The sequence below is a fragment of the Molossus molossus genome, unplaced genomic scaffold (genome assembly GCF_014108415.1).
Source record: "Molossus molossus isolate mMolMol1 unplaced genomic scaffold, mMolMol1.p scaffold_m16_p_1, whole genome shotgun sequence".
Classification (NCBI taxonomy): domain Eukaryota; kingdom Metazoa; phylum Chordata; class Mammalia; order Chiroptera; family Molossidae; genus Molossus; species Molossus molossus.
The window spans coordinates 28,095,428-28,113,575 of record NW_023425344.1 but is presented as its reverse complement, the minus strand read 5'-3'; the positions used below and the strand labels follow the sequence as shown (position 1 = coordinate 28,113,575).

The window sequence follows — 18,148 nt, the reverse complement described above, 5'->3', positions numbered from 1 at the left end:
ATATTTTGTTATAATAACACATTATTCTATATTAGCTATGTCTCTGTTCAGATTTTTTGATAGTCATATATAAGCAAAATAACTTGTAAATGTATATATTTTAGAACATGCACTTTTCATTTGATAATGTTTTGAAGATAGTTCCATGTCAGGAATTTATATAGATTTACTTGATTTATTCTTTTAAAGAAATTGAGATTTTGATATAAATAATAGTTGAAACTCCCTGTGTTCTTCTCTGATTCCATTCTTCTCCCTCTTCAAGTGTCCTAAGTTTTGCCAAAATTGCTCTCCAAAGTGCTGTGCCAATTTAGACCCCCTACCAAAACTGAATGAATTAATTTAATATTTACCCAGAATACTGTCAGATGTTAAAAATTTGGCAATCTGCAGGGTATTAAATGGTATCTCACTGTTGCTGAATTCACCTGATTGCTAGTGAAGTGGAAAGATATTTTCAAATGTTTATTGCCCATTCGGTTTTCTACTTCTGAGAACTGCCTATTTATTCATTCATCCCCTGAAAAAAATGCTAATGCATACCTAGTAAGTAATGGGCACTATTCTAGATACTTGAGATATTATGAGTGCAAAAAATAGACCATATATCCCTTTTTCCACTGAACCTTACATTCTAGAGAGAAGGGAGACAAATAATAAACAGCAGAAATAAACTCTATAGAATATTTAAAAGTGATATGTGCCATTGGGGAAAAAAAGTCAGGTAAAGGCGAATGGGGAGTGGGAGGTGGAGTTTAAATAAATGGTCTCATTAAAAGAAGACGACTGGGCAAAGAATTGAAGGAGGTGCAGAAATTAGTCATACAAGGATCTGGGAATAGCATTCAGGCAGAAGAGCAGCCAATGCAAAAATCCAAAGGCAGGAGCAGTATGCGTGGCACATACAAAGACTGATAAAGGGCCTGTGTAGCTCAGAGAGAGCAAGAAGGAGAGCAGCAGGACAGAACACTGTAGAGGTAATGACAGGCTGGGTCACAAAGCCACTGTCAGCACACTCAGTGACATGAGGAGTCACTGAAAAGTTTGATCACAAGCGTGACCGAATCAGAGTTTGATTTAAAATTTTTTAAAATCCTCACCTGAGGATATTTTTTCCATTTATCTTCAGATAGAGTGTGTGTGTGTGGGGGGACATTGATGTGAGAGAGACTCACTGATTGGTTGCCTCCCACACGACCCTGACCAGGGCCGGGAACCGAACTGCAACCAAGGTACCTGCCCTTGACTGGAATCGGACCAGCGACTCTTTGGTCCATGGGCCAAGGCTTTAACCCACTGAGCCAAACTGGCCAGGGCCTGAGTTTGATTTTAAAGGATCACTCGGGTTGCTATGTAGAAAACAGAATGTAGGGGAAAGGAATCAAAGGAAGGAGACTGGTTGGGAGTTTCTTGCATTGGTAACCTAAGTGACATGGTGGTGGCTTACATAAAGCAATGAGGTAAGATAATGAGTTCTGTATTGGAAATATAGAATTTGAGATGCCTTTATGAAATTCAGGTTGCAAGATCTTTTATAATAAACTGATGCTCATAACATGGACTTTTTGCCCCAGTATGTAGTAATATCTCATGCTAATTAAGTCACTGAAAACTATAAGACCAAGGCCATTCTTCCTGACTTTACTTCCACTTTGGAGGGTTTAACAAAACCTTTGGGATCATAATGGTGAATAATAATGAAAAACAGAATATGGAATTATCAAAAGAAAAATGAGTTTTTAAAGTTAAATAGCTCCTTTTTCTTTTTCTTATGTATAAGAAATAATACGTCATTTGTGTCAAAGGCTTTTGTCCCTTGGCACTACTGCTTTTCATATTTCTTGGAGGTCAGCAAACATAAGTTGGGATAACTGTGGTTTTAAAAAAATTCTTAATAGTTTTGCCACTCGATTCCACTAGCATTTTTGCTTTTAAATATCTACAGCTCTAATTTCCATTGAGTTTATTTAAAGTCATTTAGTGGGGTGAAGAATTTAAAGAATTAGTGGGGTGAAAGCTGCTTATAGTAACTGAAATCTATGCCAAACAATACTGACTGATCTGAAGCTACTGTGCTTTGTTTCTGTGCTTCTACAGAGGGAAAGTGATCCTTTTGGGGTCATTTAATGAGTAATAATTTCATATGCACCACTTTCTTTGCAGAAATTCCATGAAATATACCCCTTCCCCAAAACATTCTATCCTAATAGTCGATTGGAATGAGTTACCTTAACATTCATAACTAGACTTCCGGTCAAGATGGCGGCATAAGTAAACGCGGTATCGCGTCCTCCCACAACCACATCAAAGTTACAACTAAACTACAGAACAACCATCATCCAGAACCGCCTGAAATCGAGCTGAATGAAGTCCTACAACTACGGAATTAAAGCAGCAGCCACATCGAGACTGGTAGGAGGGGCGGAGGCAGATGGGCTGGTCCCACACCCACGTGTGGTGGATAAAAATCAGGAGGACACCTCGGCTGGGAAGATCCTCCCTGAGGACTGAGGAGTCCCCATCCCACACCAGGTGCCCCACTCAGGGTTCCAGTGCCCGGAAGAGAAGTCCCCATTACCTCTGGCTGGAAAAACCAGCCGGAACTGAGGCACAGGGAGGCTGAGGCGGCTGGAGCCCCAGGCAGCTCCTCTTAAAGGGCCCGTGCACGGACTTATCGGACTCACTCCCTCTAAGCTTGGAGGGGAGGTGGCTCGAGGGGCACCATACAGGGAAGAACTGAGCTGTTTGGCACTGGAGCGAGGGCTGGAGAGGGGGCTTTCTCTGGAACAGATGTGTAGTCAGAGGCCTTTGTTCCTTTGGTGAGCCCTTCCCTGGGGCAGCAGACAGCCGCCATATCTGGGACTCCAGCAACCTGGCTCACACTGGTTGTCCTGCCCTGGTGATTCCCTGAGGCCCCGCCCCACCCAGATTTCAGGCCCACCCAAGCTGTTTCCAGTTGGTTAACTATAGGATTGGCCTGTCTCAGATCCTGTTTCAGGTTTTCCTAAATTCTTTCAAACAAGCAGCATCTGGTCTCAGCGAGCCCCATACCTCTCATTAAGTAATACACAGAAACAAACACAGGGAGGCAGCCAAAATGAGGAGACAAAGAAACAGGTCCCAAATGAAAGAACAGAACAAAATCCCAGGAAAAGAACTAAGGGAAATGGAGATAAGCAACCTAACAGATGCTGAATTCAAAACACTGCTTATAAGGATGCTCAATGGACTTAGTGAGAACCTCAGTGAACTTAGTGAGGGCCTCAAGAGCATAAAATTGGACCAGTCAGAAATGAAGAAGGCAGTAACTGAAATGAAGAATAATTTACACAGATTCAATAGTAGAGTAGGTAAAGCCAAGAAGCAAACCATCGATTTGGAACATAAGGAAGCAACAAACACCCAATCAAAACAGCGAGAAGAAAAAAGAAACCAAAAACATGACGATAGTGTAAGGAACCTCTGGGACTACTTCAAGCATGCCAACATTCACATCTTGGGGGTGCCAGAAGGAGAAGAGTGAGAACAAGAAATCGAAAACCTATTTGAAACAATAATGACAGAAAACAAAACAGACACACAAGTCCAGGAAGCACAGAGAGTCCCAAACAAGATGAACCCTAAGAGGCCCACACCAAGACACATCATCATCAAAATGCAAAAGGTTCAAGACAAAGAGACAATCTTAAAAGCAGCAAGACAAAAGCAGTTAGTTACCTACAAGGGAGTTCCCATAAGACTGTCAGCTGATTTCTCAAAAGAAACTTTGCAAGTCAGAAGGGAGTGGCAAGAAATATTCAGTGATGAAAAGCAAGAACCTACAGCCAAGATTACTTTATCCTGCAAAGCTGTCATTTAGAATCGATGGCCATATAAAGAGTTTCCCAGACAAGGAAAAGCTAAAGGAGTTCATCACCACCAAACCATTATTATATGAAATGTTGAAGGGTCTTCTTGAAAAAAAAAAAAAAAAGATAAAAAATATGAACAAACAAAATGGCAATGAATATATATCTATTGACAATTGAATCTACAAACAAAATGAACAAGCAGAACAGAAACATTCCTATAGATACAGAGAACATTTTGTTGGTTGCCAGAAGGGAGGGGGTTTGGGGGAATGAGTGAAAAAGGTGAAGGGATTAAGAAGTACAAATTGGTTGCTAGACTGACAAACCTCAAAGAGAAGGGGGGTTGGGGAGTGGGAAGAAATAAACCAAAGAACTTACATGCTTATATGCATAACGAATGAACACAGACAACAGTGTGGGAAAAGGCAGGAGGGGGGCAGGAGTGGGGAGACGGGTTTCAATGGGAGAAAAATGAGGAACATCTGTAATACATTCAACAATAAAGATAAAAAAATTCATAAGTAAATTATCAAGGAAATATTTGACACATACAGAAATTTAGAAAACAATTACCTATGAGCTGGAATTCTGCGATCACCAGCAACTAGAATTACATCACATAACTGTTTATGTCTCAAATAGTTTTCCATCTTTTTAAATGTTTGCTCAGCATGATTAAGGGCTTGGAAAAATTCATCTGATGAACATGGCTCCATAGTATGGCAGGATGATAGTGTCTGACTACTATTGGAAGTCCTGAAAAGAAAGAGAACACACATTTTAAAAGATCAGCATTACATTAAAAAGATGTTTCCTAGCAAGTCCCTTTAAAGCCTTCAGATGTAAAAGTAATTGATACTACTAGTTAATATTAATGTATAGTCATTCATCATTTTTATCTTTAAAATCAACGATGAGTCAAATCATATGCATTTTGCAAACACTGTGAGTCAATGTGACATCTGTTAGTTAACAGCTACACACATTCTGCCTGTTTTTGAGGTCTCTTCTCTGGTCAACACAACATCTCTGCTGAAAAAGAGCCAAGCTATGTTTATATTAATAGCTGTATTTCCTAACATTATATTTAAGGGTGTGAGAGATAATTTTTTGAAGTCAGAAAGGCAAATATAAATCCAAGTCATCCTTTACTTTAAAATGGGTTATGTTCTACAACTCATTTATAAGATACTAAACATATGAAATATATTAACATTAAAAAAAAAAAAACATGCTATAAATGATTCATTTGATTCTCTGGTCAGTCTTCGAAAACCCAGATAAACTATAACTTATATTGCAGGTTAAAGGACTTGGATGGCCTAACCAAAAAATTATTTGAAATTTCCAAATTATAATTTGAAAAGAATGAGTTATGTTTTCATATTATTTATTGATGGCAAAAAATTTTAAAAAATTAAAATTAAGAATGAAATAATAAATTAATTACCTTCCCCCCACCCTCCAAGATCTCTTCTTCAAGATCACCTGAATTAAGTAGTCAACATCTGTTGGCTATAGAACTAACTATAAAACTACCAACTGTGCCATAATTTAGTTCTCATTTCTCATCAGATTCACTTTAAAGGATATTAAGATTCGGATAAATGCTGTCTTGAATCAAGCCTCACTATATCTTAAGATAATTTCTTAATATAAGTAACCTAATAATCTTATAAAAAAACGTCATCGGATCTTTTAAAGTAAAGGAAACTGAAACCAAAGAGATTAAGTGCCTTGCCAGGAGTCATGGAGTTTGTTCATGGCAGAAATAGTGCTGTCACAGAGACTGCTATGTGTCTACCAAAATAGCTTTTTCTTTTCCTCCTGGGAATACTATAGCTAGACTACATTTCTTAGCCTTTCTCAGGTGTGGTCTTATGATGGAATGAACTGTGTCACCTCCAGGCTAATGTGGTTAAGATCAGGTATACCTTTTCTATTCTTCCTTTCTCTACCCCTGAGTTGAATGGAGAGGACTGCGGACTCAGATGAAGGAAGAGCTAAAATAACACACATGAAAGGTCACTCAAATAAGAACACACATATAGACTAGACTCATGGAACTCTCACACTGGATTGAGATTTATGAGTTTCAGAAGTTAGCAGTGCCTTGACTAATACCTATTTCTACTTAAATTCTCCCAGCCCAGTGCATTTTCAGTGCCAACAAATACGAACCCTAAAAAATTTTCTCTTAGAGGATAACTGTCAATAATGATAATAGACACAAAATAGTTATTATCTAGAAAGGAGATATTGTATACTATGAATATTATTGGTGTAATGACCTAGAAAGTCCAGCATGATATATTCAAGATCATTAATATAAAAATGTATTGAGTAATGTATAACTATATATAAATAAATGAGAATTAGAAACCAGTTTAAAGTCTAGCAGAAACATAAGCAAAAACAAGTAATTGTGGCTTTGATGAAAAACAGTTCGAAGATTTAAAACATTTTCAGCCTGGCTAGTGTGGCTCAGTGAATTAAATGTCATCCCATGGACTGCGATGTCCAGGTTCAAGTCCTGGTCAGGGCACATACCTGGATTGTGGGCTCAATCCCCAGTAGGGGTGTGTGGGAAGTGGCCAATCAATGTTTCTTTCTCACATTGATGTTTCTATCTCTCTCTCCCTTCCTCTCTCTCAAAAAAAAAAAAAAAATTCAATAAAAACATATTTAAAATAAAACATTTTTCAATAACACAAAGTTTTAGTTTTATACTGTCAAAATACTGACACATGATTATAAGAATATGCATAATCTAAGGATGAGAGAAAATAAGAACATCTAATTTTCATAAGCTACAAATTCTTTCAAGGACAAGATAAAGTGAAATAAATAAATCAAGTACTTCTTTTGTAGGGTTCCTATATTCTGTATTACATTTCTTATACTTTATATTAAATTCTCAGTAATGACTAAAAAATAAATTTGTTTAATTAGAAAATTTTTTTTTATTAATTTATTTTTGTTGCAGATGTTTCTCCTTTTTTCCCCGTTGACACCCTCTTCCCCATCCCCCCCTTGTCCCCAGCTTTGTTGTCCATGTCCATCGGTTATGTGTACATGCATGTAAATTCTGTGGTTTATCTCTTCCCTTCCCCCAACCTCCTCTTTTTTTTTTTTTATCCTCACCCGAGGACATGTTTCCATTTTTTGTACAGATAGAGTGGAAAAGAGAAAGAGGAAGAGAGAGAGAGAGAAACATCGATGTGAAAGGGACACATTGAGTGGCTGCCTCCTGCAGGGCCCAACCAGGGCCAGGGATAAACTGCAACTGAGGTACATGCCCTTAGCGGGAACCAAACCCGGGTCTCTCTGGACCACAGGCCGACACTCTGACCGCTGAACCAAACTGGCCAGGGCCCAACCTCCTCTTCTGAGGACTGTCAGTCTGTACCCTACTTCCACATCTCTGGGTGTACCCTGTTCCTCAGACTGTTATGTTCATTATATTCCACAAATAAGTGAGTTCATGTGATATTTGTCTTTCTCTGCTTGGCTTGTTTCACTTAGGGTAATACTCTCCAGGTCCCTCCATGTTGTCTCAAATGATGAGAGATCTTTCTTTCTTACAGCTGCATAGTACTCCATTGTGTACATGTACCACTGCTTTTTTATCCATTTGTCTACTGATGGATACTTGGGCTGTTTCCAGATCTTAGCTATTGTAAATAGTGCTGCTATGAACATGGTGGTACATATATTCTTTCTGATTGGTGTTTTAGGCTTCTTAGGATATATTCCTAGAAGTGGGATCACTGGGTAAAATGTCAATTCAATTTTTAATTTTTTGAGGTAACACCATAGTGTTTTCCATAGTGACTGCACCAGTCTGCATTCCCACCAGCAGTGTACTAGAGTCCCCTTTTCTCCACACCCTCGCCAACACTTGTTGTTTGAAGATCTGTTGATGGCTGCCATTCTAGCAAGTGTGAGGTGATATTTCATAGTCATTTTAATTTGCATCTCCCTGATGATTAGTGATGTTGAGTATTTCTGCATATGTCTCCTGGCCATTTGTATGTCCTGTTTGGAGAGGTGTCTATTCAACTCCTCTGCCCATTTTTTAATTGGGTTCTTTGTCTTCCTTTTGTTGAGTTGTATGCGTACTCTATATATTTTGGAAATTAACTCCTTATCTGATGTATCGTTGGCAATGATGCTCTCCCAAACAGTGGGTTCCCTTCCCATTTTGATGGTTGTTTCTTTTGCTGTGCAGAAGCTTTTGAGTTTGATGTAGTCCTGTGTGTTCATTTTTTCCTTTATTTCTGTTGCTTTAGATGATGTTACAGTGAAAATTCTGCTGCGTATGATGTCTGAAATTTTTTGCCTACATTTTCTTCTAGGATTTTTATGGATTCACAAGTCACATTTAAGTCTTTTATCCAATTTGAGTTTATTCTTGTGTATGGTGTAAGTTGATGGTCTAGTTTCATTTTTTTGCATGTAGCTGTCCAATTTTCCCAACACTATTTATTAAAGAGGCTGTCTTTACTCCATTATATGCTCTTGTCACCTTTGTCACATATTAATTGAGCATAATGTCTTTGGTCAATTTCCGGGATCTCTGTTCTGTTCCACTGACCTATATGCCTGTTCTTGTGCCAGTAGCTGTTTTGATTATCGTAGCTGTGTAGTATAACCTGATACCCGATATTGTGATCCCACCTACTTTGTCCTTCTTTTTCAAGATTGCTGTGGCTATTCAGGGTCTTTTTTTGTTCCAATATGAACTCTTGCAACATTTGTTCTAGTTCTGGAAAATATGTCGTTGGTATTTTGATGGGGATTGCATTGTATCTATAGATTGCTTTGGGTAGTATGGACATTTTAATGATGTTAATTCTCCCAATCCATAAACAAGGTATGTGCTTACACTTTTTTATATCTTCCTCTATTTCTTTTTTCAATGTCCTGTAGTTTTCTGCAAATAGGTCCTTTATTTCTTTGGTTAAGTTTATTCCTAGGTATCTTAATTTTTTTGTTGTAATGGTAAATGGGATTCTTTTTTTTTTAGTTTCTCTTTCTGTGACTTCATCATTGGTGTATAAGAATGCCGTCGATTTCTTGACGTTAATTTTATATCCTGCTACTTTGCCAAATTCATTTATTAAGTCTAATAGATTTTTTTTTTTCCTCACCTGAGGACATTTTTCCATTTTTTGTTCAGGTAGAGTGGGAGGGAGAGAGAGGAACAGAGAGAGAGAGAGAAACATCGATGTGAAAGGAACACATCGAGTGGCTGCCACCCGCACAACCGACCAGGGCCGGGAACAAACTGCAACCGAGGTACGCGCCCTTAGCGGGAACCGAACCTGGGTCTCTCAGGACCGCAGGCCGACGCTCTAACCACTGAGCCAAACCGGCCAGGGCAAGTCTAATAGATTTTTGATGGAGTCTTTAGGGTTTTCTATGTATAATATGTCATCTGCAAATAATGAGTTTCACTTCCTCCTTCCCAATTTGGATCCCTTTTGTTTTTTCTTCATGTCTGATTGCTGTGGCTAAGACTTCCAGTACTATGGTAAATAAGAATGGTGAAAGTGGGCATCCCTGTCTTGTTCCTGTTCTTCAGGGAAATGCTTTTAGTTTTTGCCCATTGAATTAGTTGAATATTTTTGAGTGAAGTGCCATCATCAAACATAAATGCTAATCAATGTTAAATTTTGAAAGTGCAACTATCACCACTAAGTTTGTACAGGCCAGCTCTGATGTTGGTTTAGGCCCAATTAACACACAGACCATCTCTTTTCTTGTCAAGAACATTTAGGGTGTTGGTTCTTCAATCTCTGGCATGAATCAGGATAACTGAGGGACCATTTCAGTATCTGTGTTCAGGGCTTCATTCCTGAAAACTGATTTGCTAGGTCTGAGGTGAGACCTGAACATCAAATTTTTAAAAAGCCCAACAGGTGATCCTAACATCTCAGGCTAAGGACCACTGGTATGCACTTCAGGCAAGAGACAGATACTTCACGCAATTCAGCATGTGATGAACTTACAGGTTCAAAACACTGATTTACACTATAGATACATTACTTCAAACATGTGTAAACGGAACTTCTTTAAATAAAATATTTAAATAAATGAGTTGAACTTAATGGAATACTTGTTATTTTCAAAATGAGCAGAAAGGTCAAACATCAAATCATTTAGATACATAACACATTAACAAAACAGCAACTAATGCGTCTAAAATAATGTTTCAAACTTCATTATTTGCTTTCAAGACTTCAAATGCCTTCACATGTTATATAAACACATTCTTTCTTTCTTTCTTTTAAAAAAATGTTTTTATTGATTTTTAGAGAGAGAGGAAGAGGGAGAGGGAGAGATAGAAACATTGATTGGTTGCCTCCTGCACACCCCCTACTGGAGATTGAGCCCAAAAGCTGGGCTGGTGACTTCTTGGTGCATGGGTCGATGCTCAAGCACTGAGTCATACTGGCTGCGCTAAACATATGATTTAAATGCAACAATTAATTCATTGAGATTTCTGGGTATAGCAAGTACTTCTACTGCTCCAAATCAAGGACAAAAGAGCAGGTTTCTGATTTGTATCCTATCTGAAGCATTCATTCATAAAAGGAGCATGAATGAGGAAGGAACAGAGCTGCTCAATAGACTTGAAGAACTACACTGCTTTCTGGCATTTCTTATTTACACAATGGAATACTACTTGGCTGTAAAAAAGTAGTAAATGTTACCCTTTGCAACAACATGAATGGACCTGGAGAACATTATGCTAAGTGAAATAAGCCAATCAGAGAAAGACAAGTACCATATGATTTCACTCATATGTGGAATCTAATGAACAAAGTGAACAAGCAAACCAGAGACAGACTCATGGATAGAGAGCAAGCTAACAGCTCTCAGGTAGGGGTGTGGAAGGATTGAGCAACAAAGAAAATAAATAAGAGAAAGAACTCATGGACCTGGACAACAGTGTGGTGATCAGAGGTGGCAGAAGAGAGTATGGGGGTATAAATGGTGATGAAAAAAATTAAATTTAAAAACTAAAAATCAAAACAAATAGAACATCAGAAAAAAAATGAAACTCTTAATATACATTTTAACAATGTCAAATTTTACTAAAAAAGAATTTACTGCATATCCATACAACCATAGGACCCTGGGCATTCAAACAGTTATACACAGAATTTTTACATCTAGAAGGAACATATGCAATCATTTAATTCAACTCCCTTATTTTGCAGATGAGAAAACTTGAGGCCCCAAGTGGCCAAAATGATCAAGGACACACAGGCAGCTGGTTACAAAGCCAGAATTAGGAGGCATTCAGAGTATTGGCCAACCACTCACAAAGGAATGGAAATTCTTGCTTAACTTTACCCAAAGGCATCAGTGAGCACAAGGGTACAAAGTGAAAATGATGGTACACTATGAATGAGGATAATTTAACAGAAAAAAAAAGACATTACAATTAAGGATCTTAGACAAAAGTCTACTGCTATATGACTGCTCCTTAACTAGGTTTAAGAGAGCAAAAGTCTTTTAGGTTTCCATGGGACAGAGGTCAAACTGCATTTAATTCTCTAGCTCTGTATAATTCACAATGATAATACTTTCTTACTATTTCTTTTCCTTATGTGCTTTGGTCTGGAGGATTGAATTGGATAGCTTATGTCAAGGGAATCCATAATATGACTTGGGTATACATGTTTGAGGGAAGACAATGCCATACATTCATCCTAGATAAAAGTACATTATAGTTCAACATCTTTGTCATCTCTGGAAACAAAATAATTTTCACATGGAAGTATAGAAAATGTCAATTTCAAATTGAACCGGAATTAATAGACTAGTTTAAACAAGGAGCTGTAGAAACACAAAGAAGGTCAAGACAAAGGAGACAGCTCTGGAGAAAAGCTGATATTATGAAGATAACCCTGTGTTGGGAGTTATCTTGATTCAGGCTGAGTTAAAGAATAGCAAAAAAAAAAAAGAAGCCCTGGCCAGTGTGGCTCGTGGTTAGAGTGCTGGCCTATGCACCAAAGGGTCTCAGGTTTGCTTCCTGGTCAAGGTCACATACATATCTGGGTTGCAGGTTCAATCCCCACCCTGGTTGGGGTGGGAGACAACTGATAGATGTGTCTCTCTCTCATCGATGTTTCTCTCTCTCTCCCTTCCTTCCTCCCTTCCACTTTATCTAAAATCCATGGAAAAATATCCTCAGATAGAATTAACAACAACAAAAAAGCAAATTATCTGATCAAGAAATAGAGCTCAGGGATATAGTAGTAAGCAGCTGATAAAATGGGCCTGCTAATAGTGGATAAAGGGTTGTGGCTGTGTCAAGAGAATATAGCTGTAAGCCAGGCAGGCTTGCCATTTTCAAGAACTAGGCTAAGAAAATTAACTGGGTGAGAAGGTGACACTGGTCTGAATCAATCATTAACTATTGTGTTAAACTAAGTTAAACATCAAGTAATTAAATGAATAGTCACAGAGAACTACCTTCTGGTTTGTAAGCATGAAATCTACATATTAATTGTTTGGGTTCAAAATGCAGCTATTTCCAAGTGATCAAGGTCAATACCAATAGTGGTAAGTCAGGTTTGTAGTGTGATCCTTGATATGATGTGATGAAAATGGCACTTGACCTCTATGGTCTTCCTCTCCAAAACTCACAACCCCAGTCTAATTATATGAAAAACTGATCAGACAAATCCCTATTGAGTAAGACATTCTACAAAACATCTGACCGGTACTCTCAAAACTGCCAAAGTCATGAAAACAAGGTAAGTCTGAGAAACTGTCACAGCCCAGAGGAGACATGATGTCTAAATGTAACATGGTATCCTGGATAGGATTCTGCAACAGAGAAAGGATATTAGGTAGAAATTAAGGAAATCTGAATAAAGTATGGACTTCAGTTAGCAATAAAGTATCAATATTAATTCACTAATAGTAACAGATGTACCATACTAATAAGATAATAGGGGAAACTGGGTGTGGGTATATATGAACTCACCATATACTATCTTCACAATTTTCCTATAAATCTAAGACTGTTCTAAAAATACATAATTTATTTTTTTAAATGCATTTTTATTTTAGTTATTAATCTTGAGAAAGTTACTTAGCCTTTCTGTACCTCATTGGCTTCATCTGTAAAATCAGAATAGAGCGTGCGGTGAAAATAGGTTTACAGTTGTGAGGACAGGTAAGTTTATTCTTGTATTATTATTTATTAATTATTGTATTATTTTTTATACAAGCTATTGTAAACCCACTTTTGCCCCACCCTGTATAATAGTGGCAATCTATTCAGAAATCTGTTGTGAAGACTAAATGAGTTAATATACTGGTGCTTAGAACAATGTCTACCAGATAATAAGCACCCAATTAGTTATTAACTGTATTATTGTAATATATTATTTTTGAATATTTATAAAGTACAGTAACATTTTATGTATATTGACTAACAAATAGTCTAACATTTAAATCTAACCTTATAAACAAAATTTGAAATGAATTTCCCACAATTAAAATATCAAAAATTACAGAATTTCAAAGCTGGCAAATCAAGTGAAGTGTAAACTGTGTTTGTATTATGGTCACATGGTGGACCATGTGTAAACCTTGCTGACCCTCCTGTTAAGAATTCATGGTGAATTAAGCTCTTAGGAACCTATAGTTCACATGAAAGGTGACAATTCTGTTACATACAATCTAAAATTACTCATGGTGTAAAAAAAATTAAAGTTTGTATTTTAAAACCAAAGTAATGATTTAGATGACTCCATGGAGAGAAGGTGACTAGGCTACAGACCCAACATCAAAGTTAAAAGAAGATAAACTTTTAAATCACTTAGATCTGTGGCAGCAGAAACTGTCAGAAGTATAAGGTTCAGGTAGATATTTCTCCTAGCTAGAATACAACTGATGGAACATATTAACAACGTCTGATGCCTCCTAGGGTGCATGTAAAACCACCCAGTGGTCTTCCCTTTTCCTAGTAACAGAAAATTTAAGTCTAAGTTTTGAGGTCTAAATAACAAATATTACTGCCTAAATAAGAAATTCTCCATATGTCATATGCATTTCCCCATTATGTCTTTAATATTTTAAGATATCAACCTATAGTATACTCAAATAAAATGTTTACTATATATTTTTATTATTTGAAAATATTATATAAAAAAGAATCATTTCCAAGTTACATACAAAAATTTGATGAATATCAGTGTAGCTTCTTTTGACATTAACAGTGATAATTTTTTATTTGTTTTATAGTAGAAGGGAAACCAGAAAGACTTCTCACTTAATCAAAAAGCTGGGGGCAAATAAAAGTATCCATCTTTATGAGAAAAGTCAAAGACTGAGAGCCAGAGGACTAAAGGAAGATGTGAGAATTAGATATATTTAATCTAGAAAAATATGAAGTAAAAGTATATACACAAATTACATTTCTAAAATCTGGAATGTTTGTTTTTTCCTTTTTTTTTGCAATAAGATATTAAGATAGAAGTTGTAAAGCATTGGGGATATTAAATTGCTTTGATACATTTCCCCTTTTATATCTAAAAATTAGAAACATTTTAAGTACAGTTTATTTTTGAAATATTTTTAAAATAGGTCACTGTAGATATAAACTGTTTACTTCCATTTTATTATTTATCAATCTTCTTGACTAAAAATTTTAAAAGAACTACATTTATTTAGATTTTTATATACATTATTTTCTTATATTTACATCTCTTATAAATAAAAATATCAATTTTATATTCTTGAAGTATGTACACAGAAATCTCAGTTTTAAAAAAGCCATCTTTTTCTTTTATAATGAATATCCCAACAAACTGATATTTCAATATGCATACTAAAGAATAGATTAATTTAATTTCAGTAATCATTAAATATGCAAATTACCTTTGTTGTAAGGAAGTAAATTATAATAACCAATGTGTGAATAACCTTTCTGATTATACATGTATATAAATTTTCTACTCAGATATATAAAATTTCTCCAAATAGTAGATACATGTTAAGATTTTTACAATTTATGCTAGTAAATAAATGGTTTGTTTTGTTTAATTTTGTTAAAATATTCTTGATATATTGTATTGATTTACAAATGAAAGAATGATTATGATTACTCTGGTTTCCCACAAAAATGACAAACCCTGCACCTTTTACTATATAAATTATTTTCCCATGGCAACAAGTCTCAAAAAAAAAAAAAAAACACAACAAAACACCCCAAAACCAAAAACTAAAACAGTAAAACCACATTAACTCAACTGATCTACATATTAAAATTATTTGTTTCTCCTGTTCCCTCAAGATAATGCCAAGTCAAGAACTAATTAAAATTTAAAATAATTAAATACACTAGTTACCTATGTAAATATATTCCCTTCTCTCCATTACACAAATGATTATAGATGATTGATCTATAATTATTATTCCAATACCACAGTTCATAATTCCATTTTCTGAAGGTTAGAAGAAGAGAAAGCAGTCAATATCCCCAAGTAAGATATATTTGAATATATGAACTCATTTTGTCTCCATCTACTATATTAATAAACAACATATAAATTACAAGTATTATCAAAACCTGAAAAGAAATTTTAAAAGAAAAAGAATCCAGAATCAAGCTAGACAAATGATTAGCTATGTGTGCCTTTATATATTTTTAAATATTTGAGTGTAGATGAATCAGAAAGATGACTTTGGTGCTCTAACTTGTTATATAATATGCTATGGTAGTTTATGCTAATTAATAAGAAAATCCCTTTCAGAGATAAAGCCAGGTTCCAGAGATAAATATGGATAAAATCATTATGAAATTACCAATGTTTCCTTTTCTCTCCTCAAACTCATTTCCCCTTCTTCTTGCCCCCCTTCACCAGTTGACCACATCTAACCCCTTTACATTCCCTTAAACTCTCCTGAAGGAATGTCCCTCATTTCTCTAAATAGCATAATTTTCAGTGAAATGAAGGTAACAGGAATTATTAGCTGTCATCTTAGAAAGAGACATGTTACTGTATTCTCTGTACTAGTCTGGAGATCTACAACATAGACAAGACAAAGAGAAATAACGATAAGAAAAATACTATTGACAACTATATGGTACAAAAAAATTGACAACTACAGTGTTACCTCCTCGCAAAGCCTCTCATTTTCATTAAGATTTAAATATGATGCTATAATCTGTTGCAAACTAAAATGTCATAAAAATTTATACTATAGAAATATCTGGATAGTTTTGCTATGATTAAGAATGGTAAAAAAATGAAGCAAACTGCAAGGCAATAATGCATAAAACTGCTACTATATATGAAGCACAAGATATTTCAAAAAATGCTGTTTGTTATCTTTATAATTTTACAAAATTAAAATTAATATTAGAATATTTTCTAAGTCCCAGAAAAGGTAACACATATGCATGCCAAGATATTTATATATGTGTATGTATGTAGAGGTACATACATATATATTCATAAATTTTAACTAATAATACTAATTTATCTTAAGACATTATAGAGAATATACCCCACACCCCATTTCTAACAGTAAGAAAATAATCAACCTGCATGAACTGGAATCAGATTCATTTTCTTCTTCACTAGTGCCATCATCCACTTCTGGTCTATCCAGCCAATGTGCACCGCCACAATCTTCTGCTGTAAACTCAAATGCAGGGACTTCAGAGGTGGATGCCATTGGCCAAGAAGGTGAACTCTGAAAATCCAGTTGGCTGGACCTCCGATAACCAATTGAAGCCAAAGGCAATTGTAGGCTACATGGATCTAAAAACTTTCTCCCACCGTTTGCTCCAGACTGTCCTCGATTCCAAAATTCTCCCTGCTGGCTGTCAACTGTAGAATTAGGAGATGATGCTTGATGGCCAAACCACCTCCATCTGATTTTCAAAATCTGCTTCACATCAAACTCTTTACGAGAACCAGACATCCTCAGAGAAACCAAGTGATCGTCTAGGCAACGGGCAAAAAGCACTGCACACAGATTTGTGCATCCAACCAAGACAAGAGAAGTATATGCCCTGCTGTACACAATAAACAGATTGAAGGAAAATAAATAACATTCACATATATATATCTACATTTACTTTTATACCACTATATCAGATTATAAAGAACAAAGGATAATGAATAAAGATGAAACACGGTGGAACATTCCGTTCAATCAGAGCAAACTCTCATCCACCTATCCCGAAGCAGCTAGACCACTTTCCCCGCTCTCCTTTCCCATACTCACCATTAGCTCTCACAAACACTGACAGCATTCATTAAAGCCCTTTCAAATGCAGAACACTACCCCCTTTCCTTAAACCACAAATGACAGAGAAGAAAGCACCATCCCTGGCAGTATCAGTCTCTGCTGCTTAGTATATTAACTCTTTTACTGCTGAAAGAAGAAATTCATTCCAGAGCATTTTCCTTTGTACTTAAAAATCAATGTAAAACTAAAGTGTTTCTATTTTTATTCTAAGTTCTTAAGTGAGATATCACAAAACAACAGTTTTTAAATAAGCGTTTTTTAAATTAGACGAGTTACAGTGCTTTTTCAAGCTGTGCTCTTTGGATGGGGGATGCCGAGGGAGAAACAGAACAAAGGTGATGCTCCAGTTTGTTGCTTTCCATCTCTATTTTCTCCCTTCAGGAAAGGAGTGCATTCAATTAATATAGTAAGATCCTGGGTAAGATTTTATTAGACCAAGGAATAATGAGAAGAAAAAGTCTGAAAACTACAAAGGATCAAAATATGGCAGTACTTATTCTTCTTCAACTAAATAACATGAAGCCAATATTGCTCTAAAAATAGGACTGGGTTACAATTTAGTATAATATCCAAATTTCTATGACACTACTTAGAAAAAGGAAAGTATGGCTCAAGGAAGCTACCAAGAACTAGGATAGGACTAATTTTGGGGTGTACAGGCACCCTAATGGTACCCTCTATGGTTAGCAAAACAAAACAATGGTCTGAACATAGTTATAGTTAAGGCAAATTAATAAAAGCAAAAAAAAATCAATCAAATGCAATCAAATTATTATAAAATACTGAGTAGTTATTGTAAGCAAGACAATCTAGGCACGGGGTGGGGGGGGGGGGCGCATAGATATATGCATCTTGGTTCCTATTCTCAAAAATATTTACAACCTGTCATTGAAACAAAAATATTTGATAAGTTAAATATAAAAAACATTTTTCAGGGTGCTCAGTATCTAATACTAGATTACATATTTGCCCTGGCAGGTTTGGCTCCACGGTTAGAGTGTCAGCCA

The 18,148-nt window shown here is 36.0% G+C and overlaps 1 protein-coding gene across 3 annotated transcripts in view; it reads right to left on the bottom strand.

The window, feature by feature from the left end:
• The window catches only part of KLHL5 (kelch like family member 5), a 142,523-nt gene that overhangs the window by 44,277 nt on the left and 80,098 nt on the right, over positions 1 to 18,148 (bottom strand). For 2 of the 3 annotated variants that reach the window (XM_036273831.1, XM_036273822.1), the window contains exon 2: positions 4,425 to 4,607. In XM_036273831.1, the coding sequence (XP_036129724.1) occupies positions 4,425 to 4,567 (143 nt within the window). In that variant the 5' untranslated portion in view covers positions 4,568 to 4,607. Of the gene's footprint in view, positions 1 to 4,424; positions 4,608 to 16,428; positions 17,565 to 18,148 lie in introns of those variants that run through there. The other variant, XM_036273816.1, reaches the window with a different exon arrangement.